Here is a 14,412-nt window from a genome sequence, read left to right as displayed (position 1 = left end):
TCCCCATCTTAGAGCAGCTCTAGTGCAGACAGTGCTTCCTGTCCCCAGGCAAAAGCAAAAAAAAGAAACCTCTGTGGGTTAACCCAGTTCTGGGCTGCCTCCTCTTGAAGACAGATCAATGCACTCCCAAAAAGGATAGTGATAGAAAGATACCCTGCGGAGAAATCAGTGTCCAGTCCGGCTCAGGGCTTGGTGGACTGGATAGCGAAAGCTCCCCTTCCTGTGCAGATGCCTCCTTGGGGAGCCTCAGGACCATGGAGAAGCGGTGCCACAAAACGGTCCACATTTCTGAACTGGACATATCCCTGATTAGGCTAGCCTTCCCCTGCTAGAGATAAAAGTGAAAGAGGGTGGGGGAAAAGACAGAAGTCAGGAGTCCAAATGCTTTTATTCATTCCTGTTCCTGACTTACAAGGAAAGGAAGTCCCAGAAATAATTCCTTCCGCTTTCCCACCTAGTATTTCCCTGTCGTCTTATTTCATTTTCTTATCAAACCTTAACCCTCTGACCTCACAACTCATGTGTATGTCTGCTGAAACCCAGGGAATTCATTTTATCTCCCACTGGATCCCAGGGGATGCAGTGAATGGTTTCCTTCAAAGGATCAGTACTGAGGGCAGGCAGGGAAGTTCCAAGGCTATCACAGGCACAGCAGCTTGAGAGGGGAGGCTGTGGGTTGCTTCTTCATTCCTCTGGTCCAGAGGCTCCCCAAAATGCCCAGTTCCTCTCTCTTTACTTCCCATCCATCCCAAGATGCATCTGTACCTCAGTGAGGAGCTGCAACAGAAGGATAAGGAGGCCATCATAGAATCCACAACTACCCGGTGGAGTCAACCGAACCTGTCAGAGAGAAACAAGAAGAATGCAGATGCCTAAGAGGAATGGGGTGGCCGTTAAACCAAGGCAGGTCAGTGACGGTGCCATGGAGGGAACAGATTTGAGAGTCAACCAGAAGGTAGAATATATGGGGCCTGGGGGAACCATTTGGGTGGGGGAATAATGGGGAAGACAGAACAGTCACTGATGACTCCCAAAGTTCTGACTTAGACTTCCGGATGAGTGTTAGTGCTATCACTAGTGACACAACCTCTCTGAAGGCTAATTTAGTCTAGAAAAAGCAGATGAGTATTATTACATTGGTGTGTCTATATTTCAAGTTTGTTGTGGGATAACGTGAAAATGTTTTATAAATTATAAAGAATTCAGCCGCCGCGGTAGCTCACGCCTGTAATCCCAGCACTTTGGGAGGCTGAGGCGGGGGGATCACGAAGTCAGGAGTTCGAGACCAGCCTGGCCAACATGGTGAAACCCTGTCTCTACTAAAAATACAAAAATTAGCTGGGCATGGAGGTGTGCACCTGTTGTCCCAGCTACTCAGGAGGCTGAGGCAGGGGAATCGCTTGAACCCAGGAGGTGGAGGTTGCAGTGAGCCTAGATCACACCACTGCACTCCAGCCTGGTGACAGGGTGAGACTCCATCTCAAAAAAAAACAACAACAAAAAAAGAATTCTACATATATAAAGATGGCAGGCCGGGCACAGTGGCTCATGCCTGTAATCCCAGCACTTTAGGAGGCTGAGGCGGATGGATCACTTGAGGTCAGGAGTTCGAGACCAGCCTGGCCAACATGGTGAAACCCCATCTCTACTAAAAACACACAAAAAAATTAGCCAGGCATGGTGGTGTATACCTGTAATCCCAACTACTTGGGAGGCTGAGGCAGGAGAATCACTTGAACCTGGGAGGCGGAGGTTGCAGTGAGCCAAGATCGTGCCACTACACTCCAGCCTGGACGACAGAATAAGACTCCGTCTCAAAAAAAACAAAACAAAAACAAAAAAAAGACTGGACATGGTGGCTCACACCTATAATCCCAGCACTTTGAGAGGCCGAGGCGGGCGGATCACACATGAGGTCAGGAGTTCGAGACCAACCTGACCAGCATGGAGAAACCCCGTCTCTACTAAAAATACAAAAATTAGCTGGGCATGGTGGTGCATGCCTGTAATCCCAGCTACTCGGGAGGCTGAGGCAGGAGAATCGCTTGAACCCAGGAGGCAGAGGTTGCGGTGAGCCGAGAAAGCGCCATGGCACTCCAGCCTGGACAAGAGCCAAACTCCATCTCAAAAAAAAAAAAGAAAAGAAAAGAAAAAGGGATGACAATAATTTGATTATAAAGTATATCCTTCTTTTTACAAAATGAAGGAAAGATGAGTTCCAAAGGGTCTAAAAATGAAAGGAAGAAAAGTCCTGGGAAAGGAGAAAGCAGAAAGAAGACTACGTAATGGACTGAGTTCCTGAAGAATTCACAGGATGTCAGCCACCTTTTCCATCTGTTAAGAAGAACAAGTGGGAAAAGCAGAGTGGAAGCTGCAGTCAGAGGTGAAATTATGCATTAGGAAGGACTCTGCCAAGAGCATGAGCTTCTGGAGGAGGAGAACGAAGCAGGCAGGGTTCTCACACTACTCAGAAAACTCAGGTTAGTCACCCTTCCTCTTCCCTTCCCTCCCTCACTCTCTAGAAGCCCTGCATATTAAAAAGAAATCTAAAGTCCAGATCAATCTGGGCTCAGAGGGGCCTATTATCCGGCGACAAATCTAGAAAAGGAAGGGCTCCTTGATTCCTTTTCCATTCCTCAGTTTACTCCAGGCTTGCTGGCATTTCAGTCTTTTCCCCTTGAATGCAGTCCTAGTGTCTGACTCAGAGAAAACATGTCTGTGCCCTCCCTGGGGGGCCTCACCTCTGCAGGGGCAGACAAGGCATGTGTGGCTGCAGCCATCCATTCCATGGGCTGGAGGTCAAAGGTCACCCCTTGCTGACCAAGCTGTCCCAATAGACAGGCTGCTGCACTCTGTGAGAGAGGTAAAAGAGGAGAAAGAATGTCCAAATCTAAATGGCATTCAGGACAGGCAGAGAGGATTTGTCTCTGTCCTGGTCCAAAAGAATGCCTCCAGAAACAGATGCAAATTGGATAGTGACTCCCCCACTTCCACAAGGGGTAGATGCTAGGGTGAAAAGGGGAGGAGGGTGAAGGTTAAAAACTTACCACAAGAGAGACGACATGCGAATGGGTAAAGAGAGTAGCAACGTCACTGCCTAGCTTCTCCATTCTGGAATAAAGAGATACATCAAGGGATGCAGCAGTATTAAAGGAGGTTGGTAAGCGGCCTTCCCTCTCCCTTGCATGGCTTTCTTCACCTAGGCTGCATGTCTACCTCCAAGGCACAAAGTTGATGGGAGTCTAGGTCTGTTCTTTGTAGAGAAAGCTTCACGCTCTCTATCCCAATTCCTCCTAAGGATACGCTGTAGGGTACCATTCCCCATACTCTTTGTGAGGGTTAGCTATGTGGCCAGAAGACTTCTGTGGAGACACCCTACTTTATGACTTACCCACAAGGCAGGTTTTGGAGCCGAAAGACAAGAAGGGAGAGGAAGTAGAGTGTCACTTCAGTAGACTCTTCCCAATCTACTACTTTTACCTACAAAGGAAACCTAAGATATCAGAACAACCTCTGGCTGAGACAATGGGGCTGCCAGGGGAAGCCCACCTGTGCTGCTGGCTTACCTTGCCCTGAACCAACATAAACAGGGATTCCAAGGCCAGGGGCTCCTGCCCTAGAAGACGGCACAGGCGCTCACTGACAAGGCAGCAGGAGTATAGAACCTGAGGGAGAGGGAAGGAGTCTGGCAGTGAGGCAGAGCAGGCCCTGGGCTCCAAGATTGAAGGCTCAGCTGAAACACCAGCCAGCCCCTCAAAAGATCTGGTACCCACACTTGGGAGTGTGAGAGAACCCCCTTCTGCCTCTTGCTGTGAGACAGTGAGACAAGGACCCTTCTTGGTTCCACTGAGGACTGGCTAACAGTGGGGTCCTCTCAGTTGAACAGATTTAAAAGCAGAAAGGAGTCTTCCAAGGGGGTGTCTCAATTGGTCTCTCTCAGTCTCTCTCTCTTTTAGTCCTCCTCTCTTGGTCTGTTTCTCTGTTTCTCTCTCTGTCTGCACTGGGAGTTAAAAATAAAGCTGTGATGCCAGGAGTTAAGAGAATTACCTTGAGAAGGTGCAGGCACAGGATGGGATGCTGCAGGCCAGAGACGAGGGATGGCCTGAGCTGGCTGCTGTCTTCAGTTAGCTGATTTGCCAAATGCCAACAGACCTATAGAGACATACCTGAAGGCTCAATCCTATCCACATTATTACAACCCTACTCCTCACATATGTCCAAAATGATCAGGACTCTCAGTCTCTTCCTAGTCACTCTTCCCACATTCACCAGAAACCTCAGACCCCATTCTATTCCCAGTCTTCATCACCAATAGAGAACCAAAAGTCATGGCCTAGTTTGGCCCCAGTGTAGCCAGGTACAGAGGAAAGGATTACTGACCAACAGGGATCAGGAAAGCTGAATTCTCAGCCCTTGAGGAAGCATCACTGGAGGCTTCAGATCAGCTGCCCCACCACCTGGGCAGTTTATCACTGTGCTCTCTCCCTCACCAACTGGCCATGGGCTCTGGGATTCTGGCTATATCATGTTCTACAAATGGCCCAGGGTGGGAGCATCTGTTTCTGGAAGTACTAAAGGAGGGGCTTAAAAGCTTGTTTTTCTGCCTTTCTGAAAAACTGGGGCTAGCCTCCTCAACTCCTCTGGCAGTAGGATGGGAGGAACAAGCAATTGTAGCTCGGACCTGCTCCTTGCCGTCCCAGCAGTCGGGTAGTCCCACAGGAGCAGTGCATATGGCTGCCAGGGCAGAGGAAATGGCTCCAGGTATATCCTCACTCTGCTCTCGCAGTGGCTGGCTCACTTGTGGGGCTCCTATGGAGAAAAGCAAAGAGTAATTCCAAAGGCCTGAGGCTCTTGCCCTAGACAATAGCACCAGTACTCACCGACATGGCAGCAGGAGTAGGGAACCTAAGGGAGTGGGAAGAATGCAGGATGAGGTCTGTTTGTCTCCCTCAGATTCCCATTCATCCTCTCAGTTCACAGTTATTTATTGAGCACCTACTAAATGCCAGGTGCGATCTAGGTGATGGCAATAGAAAGAGCGGAGCCTGACCTATGCAACAAGTAATTCAAGAGAACCTCCTTTCTCCACTCTGGTTACCTGGGGGAGTGTGGACAGGGAGCTGTGGAACTGTCAAGCCATGAAGGAGCCCATCCAAGACAACCTGCTTTGTCGTCAGCAAGCTGGAGTAAAAGGCTTTGGAGATGGCCCGGCTGTTCCCATCCATGGCTTCGCACAGGACAGTAAAGCACTAAAGGAGACAAGTGCAGAGGTAGCATCAGGGCATCAGAAGACTGGGCTTAGTGTAAAAAACAAGAAACCCTGAGGATCTGAGGAAAGAGGACAAAAACCAAAGCAAACATGTGTCTAATTTTAAGCATTCTTCACACCAAAAATGCATTAGAACTGCTTTCATTCATGCTTCAAGGACAATAATTTTAGGTGTCAATCCTTCTATTCTCTGATCAGCTGCTCCCTAGATGATGTTTCTCAAAGTGTTTTTTATAGACCATGAGTATAAGAATTCCTAGGGGTCAGGTGCAATGGCTCATGCCTGTAATCCCAACAGGGGATTGGGAGGCCGAGGCAGGTGGATCACTTGAGCTCAGAAGTTTGAGACCAACCTGGGCAACATGGCAAAACCCTGTCTCTACTAAAAATCCAAAAAAAATAGCCAGGTCTGATGGTGTGCACCCATAGTCTCAGCTACTCAGGAGGCCGAGATGGGAGGATTGCTTGAGCCCAGAGGGTGGAGGTTGCAGTGAGTCAAGATCATGCCACTGCACTCTAGCCTGGGTGACAGAGAGACCCTGTCTCCAAAAAAAAAAAGAAAGAAAAGAAAAGAAGAAATCCTAGGGATTCTTGGGTCCCTCCCAACTCAGTTCTACTGATTCAGAATTTCAGGAGGTAATGATTCCAAACTCCCCATTCTATTCATAGCATATGACACGAGAAGTGCTGGCCAATAGCATGAGTCACTGCTGGCCAAAATTTAGGTTAGACAGTAAAAGCTTTCTGACTTGAAAGGGTGAGGGATATTAAAACAGGATCTCAGACCAGGAAAGTTTGAGTGAATGCTAGCTAAAGGCAAGAAGTAGTCCAGATCTATGTTCCCAATTACCAGTTTTAACAATGACCAGGCAATTATTTACTTCCTTACAAATATATATTCCTCTCTATCTCCTCTGAGGTTAGTCAGAACACAGCTATTTTCTCATTCAATCCTCCATTCTCCTGTCCCTTACCTCCAGGATCTAGGGAAAAGAACTGCATAGTTTACTAATCCTCAGGACAAACGAGGTTAGACAATACTAGATGATCTGCAAGTCTTTTCAAGAAGAAGTAGTTCTATTTGTGGTCCCCTGAAATATGCCAAACTGCTTAAAGCCTCTGGGCCTTTATATATGTTACTCTTTCTGTACAGAATTTCTACTTTGTGCCTCATTTACGTGGCAAACTGCGATGTATTCTTCAAATGCTAGCAGAGATGAAATACAGCAGTGCTCTTGTATTATATGCAAAGTTCTAATGTACTTTTCACTGTTGTCCTTAATCCCTTTACCTCTCCCCTATTAAATTATCCCTAGTCCCTTGAAGGCAGGCACTTTTTCTTACTCACATGGCATATGGCATGGTGGGACCTTAACAAATGTTTGTCAAATTAACTTGATCTGACCCTACATAGTCATAAGAAAGGGGATGGGAGAAACACGGAGAATGACAGGAGACACAGAAATCTGGAAGTGGGAGCAGATTACCATGAGGCTGTCCCTCCGCAAAGTCTGCTCAGAGTCATCTGGTTGGGCCAGCAGTTTCCCCAACAGGTCCAGAAAAAGATTGGCAGCCTCCTGAAACACCTGCAGGCTGGGGGTGGAAAATGAGCCCATGATTTCTTATCTCTCTACTAAAAGCCTGGATGTGGTGAATGAGTCAGTCCTGGGCAGGTAGGAGAGTCTCTGCAAAGGGACACATCAGAATGTTCTTCCCTTCTCCCCTGCCACACACACACATACACCCTCCAAGCCCCTTCTTTGCCATTTTCTCTAGGGTATTCGCACATTTTTTTTCTTTCTTTCTTTAATCCACTTGACTTCCTGGAACAGGTTATTCACATCTTGACCTTTCCATTTTAGGACCATGGTGACTGCTGACTCTTAGAAACTATAAGTCTTGAGGCCAAGTTGGAGCTGTCTTAGGGTCCTTAAAAGGACTATGAGTGGCCACTCAGCTGATTCCTAAACCTGTAACAAATCACAGCTTCTTCATACTTGGCCTGTTCCTAAATGGGAAGGGCACGTGGGGTAGAAACAGAAGCCAAACTTGCCAACAATGCAAAAGCACTTCTTATCCTACCTGTCACTTGTCTGGCTCCTCTCCAGATTGAAGGTACAGGCAAAGTAGGCCTGAATCACAGCCATCAGGTCCTGTAAGAAGGTCCCATACCAAGATTGCTGCCCAGGAAAAGAAGAAGAGAGTAAGGGCAATGTGAAGGATGGAAACAAAGAACAGAAAAAACAGTAGAAAGGGTGTATAGAGACCCAGTCAAGTTGATCAAACAGAAACGGACAGAAGAGAAGTATAGGCAGAGAGAGAGTTCTAGGGGTAACAGATAATCTGCCAATGGGCTGTAAACAGCCTGGATTAAATGTGTCTTGTTTGGCCTCAATAGCATTTTGGAGTATAGGAGGTTCTATTTTTCAAAAATCTTTTTCTCTAAATTCCTTAAAATCACCCAAGATTAATACTCATCAACAAAGTGCAGCTTTCCAGCTGCCTCATCCTAGGCCCTATTAGGCATTTACACTGACTCTGAAACATTCCCCATCCTCTCAGCCCAGCTACCGTAGGACACAGCAGTGGGAAGTAGAGGTTTGGCCCCAAACACATTGAGTCTCTATCCCAGCTCTTCCACTTGTTATCTCTGTGACCATTTACAAATTAGTGACTGTGTATGAGTTATCTCTGAATTTTAGTACTCTGCTCTGTAAGATCAGGTCAGTGAAGCCTAGGATCTAACATTTCAAAGCACAGCGCTCTAAATATTTAAAAATTACACATAAAAATTTGGGTTTCTACCTTTTCTTAGAAAACTAGAAGATCTGGCTAGTTTTCTCAGGCCCATATTTTCCTGTGGCAACAATGGGCTGGAGGCTGAGGAAAGGATGCCTCTACTCTATTTAGAGGAGGCATGTGAACTCTAGTTCATCATATTCCCCACTACTCATATAGTCACACGCATAGCCTACTTCATGGCTGACCTTATCTGCCTGGCCCCAGAAGGCATCAGAGTTTGCAATTAATAGTCTACTAACTAGAAAGAGGAAGAAAGAAAATAAAAGGCAGTCAGACCAAAGAGAGATGGCAATCTGAATGAGATAAATCCAAGAAAAAGAACCTCTGTGAGTCTTCAGAGGCTTCTGGCCTGGTGCTTACCTGCTGGAGGCTGTTGCTCTCCTGACTGTGCCTGAGTAGACTCAGCAGCAGCCCAGGAAGCCCTGCCTCCCGGCAGAAGGAATACAAGGCAACAGAGTCACTGCAGCTGGAGAGAAGACTGCTCAGGACCCGGAATGCAGGCAGGATGTGGGAAGCACCCTCCAAGATGCCTTTCAGGATCTGGGTGACATGAGGGAAAGAGGCAATGATTGATATTTTCAGAGGTAAAAGAAGGAGAACTACACATACCAAGCATCCCCAAGGAGCTGGCAAAGCAGACCAAATGCTTGCATTCCTTTCTTTGCAAGTCTAAAACACAGAGAAGGAAAGCAGGGAAATAGGAGAACTGTACCAGGGAAGAAGACAATAGATGGTCAGGTTACCTAACACCGAACACCAGTGACCAATGGGTAGGGGCCTCTTCTCAGGATCTCTGTCAGACTAAGTGCCATTCCCATCTGCTCCCTCCCTTCTCCAGCCCTTCACCTTAAAAACAAAAAACATGTGCACCGCACATGCTTCTGAAAATTCAAAACAATGCATATAAAACAATATTATTCAACCACAGAAAGACAAAACAACATTATTCAACTCTAGATCAGGGTTGACAAACTATGGCTCACAGGTCAAATCCAGCCTAATATTTATTTGTATACAGCCTGCATGCTAAGGATAGTATTATATTTTTATTTATTTTTGCTATTTATTTATTTTTCGAGACAGAGTTTCACTCTTGTCCTCCAGGCTGGAGTGTAATGGTGCAATCTTGGCTCACTGCAACCTCTCTGCCTCCTGGGTTCAAGTGATTCTCCTGCCTCAGCCTCCCAAGTAGCTGGGATTACAGGTGCCCACCACCACACCTAGCTAATTTTTGTATTTTTAGTAGAGACGGGATCTCACCATGTTGGCCAGGCTGGCCTCAAACTCCTGATCTCAAGTGATCCTCCCACCTCAGCCTCCCAAAGTGCTAGGATTACAGGCGTGAGCCACCATGCCTGGCCAGTATTATATTTTTAAATGGTTATTCTTCAAAAGAAGAACATTTACACCAAGTATTTTATAATATGCCATTAGCTGTTCTAAATATTGGCATCTGCTCATTTAATATTTACAATAACCCTGTGAAATAAATAGAATTAGCCATTTTATAGATGAAGAAACTGAAGCTTCTGCATAGGTGAAGTAAGTAGTCCAAGATCACACAGCTAATGAGTAGTGCAGCTGGAATTCCACCAGAGGGAGTCTTATCCCTAAAGGCAGAGCTTTCAGTTTGCCTCTCCACACTGCAAGTTATCCAACACTAGGAGGAAAACGTGTTAGTGCCAAAAGACAAGTGCAAACTGCCAATTCAATGCAAAAGACAAGTGCAAACAAGCCAATTCAATGAGGAAAGGAGAGTTCTTTTCCACAAATGGTGCCAGGACAATTATATATCCACATGCAAAAACGATCAACTTAGATCTTTTCCTCACATTATATACAAAAATTAGCTCAAGATGGATCAGAAACCTAAATGTAAGAGCTAAAACTATAAAACTTTTAGGAAAAGAGAAAATCTTTAAGAGCTTGCATTTGGAAAAGATTTCTTATACACAACATCAAAAGTATGAACCACAAAGGGAAAAAACAATAACTGAACTTAATCAAAATTCAAAATTTTTTGCTTCAAAAGACACTCTTATGAGAAAGAATGAAAAGACAAACCACAGACTGGGAGAAAATATTTGCAAATCACCCATCTGATAAAGGTCTTATGTTGACAATATACAAAGAAGTTTTACAACTCAATAACACAAACAACCAAATTAAAAACTGAGCAAAAGATTTGAGATATTTCACCAAAGAAGATATACAAATGGTGAATAAGCCACGAAAAGATGTTCAACATTCATCATTAGTGGAATGTAAATTAAAATAACAATGAGATACTATCTCACACTTACTAGAATGGCTATAGTAAAAAAGTTAGACAATAACAAGTGTTGACAAGGATGTGAAGAAACATGGACCCTCATATAATACTGGTGGGAATGTAAAATGGTACAGCCACTTTGGAAAATAGTTCAGCAGTTTCTTAAAATGTTAAATATAAATTTACCATATGACCAGCAATTCTACTCCTATGTAGTTACCCAAGGGAAATAAAAACATTTATCCATACATAGACTTGCTTGTGAATGTTCATAGCAGCATTATTCATAAAAGCTAAAAAGTGGAAACAACCCAATACATCAATGTCTAATCAACTAGTGAGTGGATAAACAAAATGTGATATATCCATATAATGGAATACTAACCAGCTATAAAAAGGGGAACGATGATTAACTGTAAATGGGGGCTGGGGGCAGTGGCTCATACCTATAATCCCAGCACTTTGGGAGGCCAAGGTGGGAGGATTACTTGAGCCCAGAAGTTCCAGACCAGCCTGGGCAACATGGTAAAACCCTATCTCTACAAAAAATACAAAAAATTAGCTAAGCATGGTGGTGCACGCCTGTAATCCCAGCTACTTGAGATGTTGAGACATGAGAATCCCTTGAACCAGAGAGGCAGAGGCTGCAGTGACCTGAGATAGTGCTACTACACTCCAGCCCAGATGACAGAGTGAGACCCCATCTCAAAAAATTTTAAAAAATAAAAATAAATAAAAATAAATAAAGGCTGGGCGCAGTGGTTCATGCCTGTAATCCCAGCACTTTGGGAGGCTGAGGCGGGCAGATCATAAAGTCAGGAGTTCAAGACCAGCCTGGCCAAGATGGTAAAACACCATCTCTACTAAAAATACAAAAAAATTAGCTGAGCGTGGTGGCATGAGCCTGTAATCTCAGTCACTCCAGAGGCTGAGGCAGAGAATTGCTTAAACCTGCGGGGGGCAGAGGTTGCAGTGAGCCGAGATCACACCACTACACTCCAGCCTGGGTGACAGAGTGAGATTCCGTCTCAAAAAAAAAACCGTAAATGGGTATGAGGGGTTTTACTGGGGTGATGAAAATGTTCTAAAACTGAACTATGGTAACAGTTTTAAAATTGGCAAATTTACTAGAAATCATTTATCATACACCAAAAAAGTGTAAATCTTATACATAAATTATACCTGAATAAAGTGATATAAGCAACACAGTGTAGCGAGTACCCAGGAAGGAAAAGCACTGTGTTTCAGAGGAGCAAAGTAAGGTTTTGTAGGAGGGAACACTAACTTTACACTAACTTTGAATGCTAATTAAGCAAAATGTCATTCCTCTCCCCCGCAAAATAATCTCATTCTTCTCACTAGTGTACCTGTAGTACAAAATATTGTATATTTAATTGTTATATTTATATTTTTAATTTCATCAATAAAAAATTAGTGAAAATGTGTTTTCCCTCATTATGTAAGTACTTAACATAATATCCTCCATTTTTGCCTGGTGGCTCACAATGCCTAAAATATTTACCATGAGAAAAGTTTGATCCCTATTCTAGTAGGTATTTTTCCCTTCAGAAAAAGAAACCTGAGGGCTGCTCTTTCTGTGTTACTAAAGGAGGTTGGCAAACCTCCTCAAACTAAGCAGATAGATTGAAGAACTGGAAAAAGACAAACTTTCTCTTTCTCCTGAAGTCAGTGTATTTCAACACTCCATCTGTGAAAACAGTCTTGATCCCATCCACAGTGTCTTTCTGCCCATTACCTGCCCTCCAGCTTCATGCAGCTGACTCTGGATGCGCTGGCAGAAGTCAGGATTGCACAGCAAGGTGAGAGGAGCCTTCAGTTGAATAGGCACAGGCTCAGTGGTCTCTAGCAGGTGTTGCCACTCATTGTCACTGTCTGGCTCCTGAGGCAGAGGGGAGTGGAAGGGGTCAGGAGTAGTGTGTAAGTCTAAGGTAGTAGATCCCAACCAGTAGAAACCGTGGGGAATCATGAAGTAACTGCAAGGAGCCAGTGACCCCTTTAGCACAGATGTACATCTTCAGTCACCTGCTAAAAAAGGTACAGCTGGCAGTCTGTGAGGGGTCTTGAAGAGTCTCTTGGAGAACACCGGCATGTGTGCATAAAGAGATACCTAGAAAGATGTCCGCTGCAGCATGGTTTGTAATAATTTTAAAAAGGAAAAGATTATAAAGTCAGTCACTAAGGGAATAATAAACCAGGGTCCATCCATATTAGAAAATACAATGAGGTTATTAAAAAGATTGTGAGGGCCGGGCGCGTGGCTCATGCCTGTAATCCCACCACTTTGGGAGGCCGAGGCTGGCAGATCACCTGAGCTCAGGAGTTCAAGACCAGCCTGGCCAATGTGGTGAAACCCCCCTCTCTATAAAAATACAAAAATTAGCTGGGTGTGGTGGCACACGCCTGTAATCCCAGCTACTCAGGAGGCTGAGACAGCAGAATTATTTGAACCCAGGAGACGGAGTTTGCAGTGAGCCGAGATGGCGCCACTGCACTCCAGCCTGGGTGACAGAGCGAGACTCTGTCTCAAAAAAAAAAAAAGGCCAGGCGCAGTAGCTCACGCCTGTAATCCCAGCACTTTGGGAGGCCGAGGCCGAACTCCTGAGGTCGGGAGTTCAAGACCAGCCTGACCAACATGGAGAAACCCCACCCATCTCTACTAAAAATACAAAATTAGCCGGGTGTGGTGGCAGATGCCTGTAATCCCAGCTACTCGAGAGGCTGAGGCAGGATAATCGCTTGAACCCGGGAGGCGGAGGTGGCGGTGAACTGAGATCACGCCATTGCACTCCAGCCTGGGCAACAAGAGTGAAACTCTGTCTCAAAAAACAAACAAACAAAAAAGATTGTGAGGCTGGGCACATTAGCTCATGCCTGTAATCCCAGCACTTTGGGAGGTCGAGGTAGGAGGACTGCTTGAGGCCAGGAGCTCAAGACCAGCCTGGGCAATACAGTAAGGCTCTGTCTCTTTAAAGAAAAAAAAATAGGCCTGGTGCAGTGGCTCATGCCTGTAATCCCAGCACTTCGAGAGGCCGAGGCAGGCAGATCACAAGGTCAGGAGTTCGAGACCAGCCTGAACAATATGGTGAAACCCTGTCTCTACTAAAAATATAAAAATTAGCTGGGCGTGGTGACGGGCGCCTGTAACCCCAGCTACTCAGAAGGCTGAGGCAGGAGAATCGCTTGAACCCAGGAGGTGGCAGTTGCAGTGAGCCAAGATTGCGCCACTGCACTCCAGCCTGGGCGACAGAGCAAGACTCCGCCTTAAAAAAAAAAAAATAGCTGGGCATGGTGCCATACACCTGTAGTCTCAGCTACTTGGGAGGCTGAGATGGGAGAATTGCTTGACCCCATGAGTTCAAAGCTGCAGTGAGCCATGATTGCACCACTATATTCCACCCTGTTGTCCAGGTGACAGATTGAGACACTGTCTCAAATAAATAAATAAAAAGATTGTGGTACTGAGGATGTATCACTTATGTAGTATTCCTACCAAAAATATATACAACCTGAATCTATTCATTAGGAAATAATCAATTTGAGGAACATTCTACAAAATAACTGACATGTACCTCAAAACTATCAGTCATAAAATACAAAGAAAGACAAGAACTGTTCCAGATTAAAGGAGACTAAGGAGGCATAACAACTAAATGCAATGTGTGGGCTGGGCGCAAGTGGCTCACTGTAATCCCAGCACTTTGTGAGGCTGAGGCGGGCAGATCACTTGAGTCCAGGAGTTCGAGACCAGCCTGGACAAGATGGTGAAATCTTCTCTCTAAAAAAACATAAAAATTAGCCAGGCATGGTGGCAGGTGCCTGTAGTCCCAGCTACTCAGAAGGCTGAGGCAGGAGGATTGCTTGAGCTCAGGAGTTGGAGGTTACAGTGAGCCGAGATCGCATCATTGCACTCCACCCTGGCAACAGAGTAAGACCCTGCTCAATAAATAAATAAATAAATAAATAAATAAATAAATAAAGCAAGGTGTGATACTGGATTGGATCATGGAGCAGAAAAAAAATTTTCATAAAGCACATTACTGAAGCAATT

General features: G+C 45.2%; 1 protein-coding gene across 4 annotated transcripts in view; it reads right to left on the bottom strand.

Annotated features, from left to right (window-relative positions):
* The window catches only part of STK36 (serine/threonine kinase 36), a 30,118-nt gene that overhangs the window by 5,259 nt on the left and 10,447 nt on the right, over positions 1-14,412 (bottom strand). For 2 of the 4 annotated variants that reach the window (XM_009238102.4, NM_001132243.2), the window contains 13 exon segments: positions 12,100-12,243; positions 8,432-8,611; positions 7,352-7,449; positions 6,757-6,862; positions 5,099-5,249; positions 4,682-4,809; positions 4,048-4,152; positions 3,567-3,665; positions 3,392-3,480; positions 3,048-3,111; positions 2,742-2,852; positions 766-840; positions 154-328 (listed from right to left, as the gene is read on the bottom strand). In XM_009238102.4, coding sequence (XP_009236377.3) covers positions 154-328; positions 766-840; positions 2,742-2,852; positions 3,048-3,111; positions 3,392-3,480; positions 3,567-3,665; positions 4,048-4,152; positions 4,682-4,809; positions 5,099-5,249; positions 6,757-6,862; positions 7,352-7,449; positions 8,432-8,611; positions 12,100-12,243 — 1,525 coding nt within the window. 4 annotated transcript variants of the gene reach the window in all.

The sequence above is a fragment of the Pongo abelii genome, chromosome 11 (assembly GCF_028885655.2).
Source record: "Pongo abelii isolate AG06213 chromosome 11, NHGRI_mPonAbe1-v2.0_pri, whole genome shotgun sequence".
Lineage (NCBI taxonomy): Eukaryota > Metazoa > Chordata > Mammalia > Primates > Hominidae > Pongo > Pongo abelii.
This window is presented reverse-complemented; position numbering and strand designations above follow the sequence as displayed.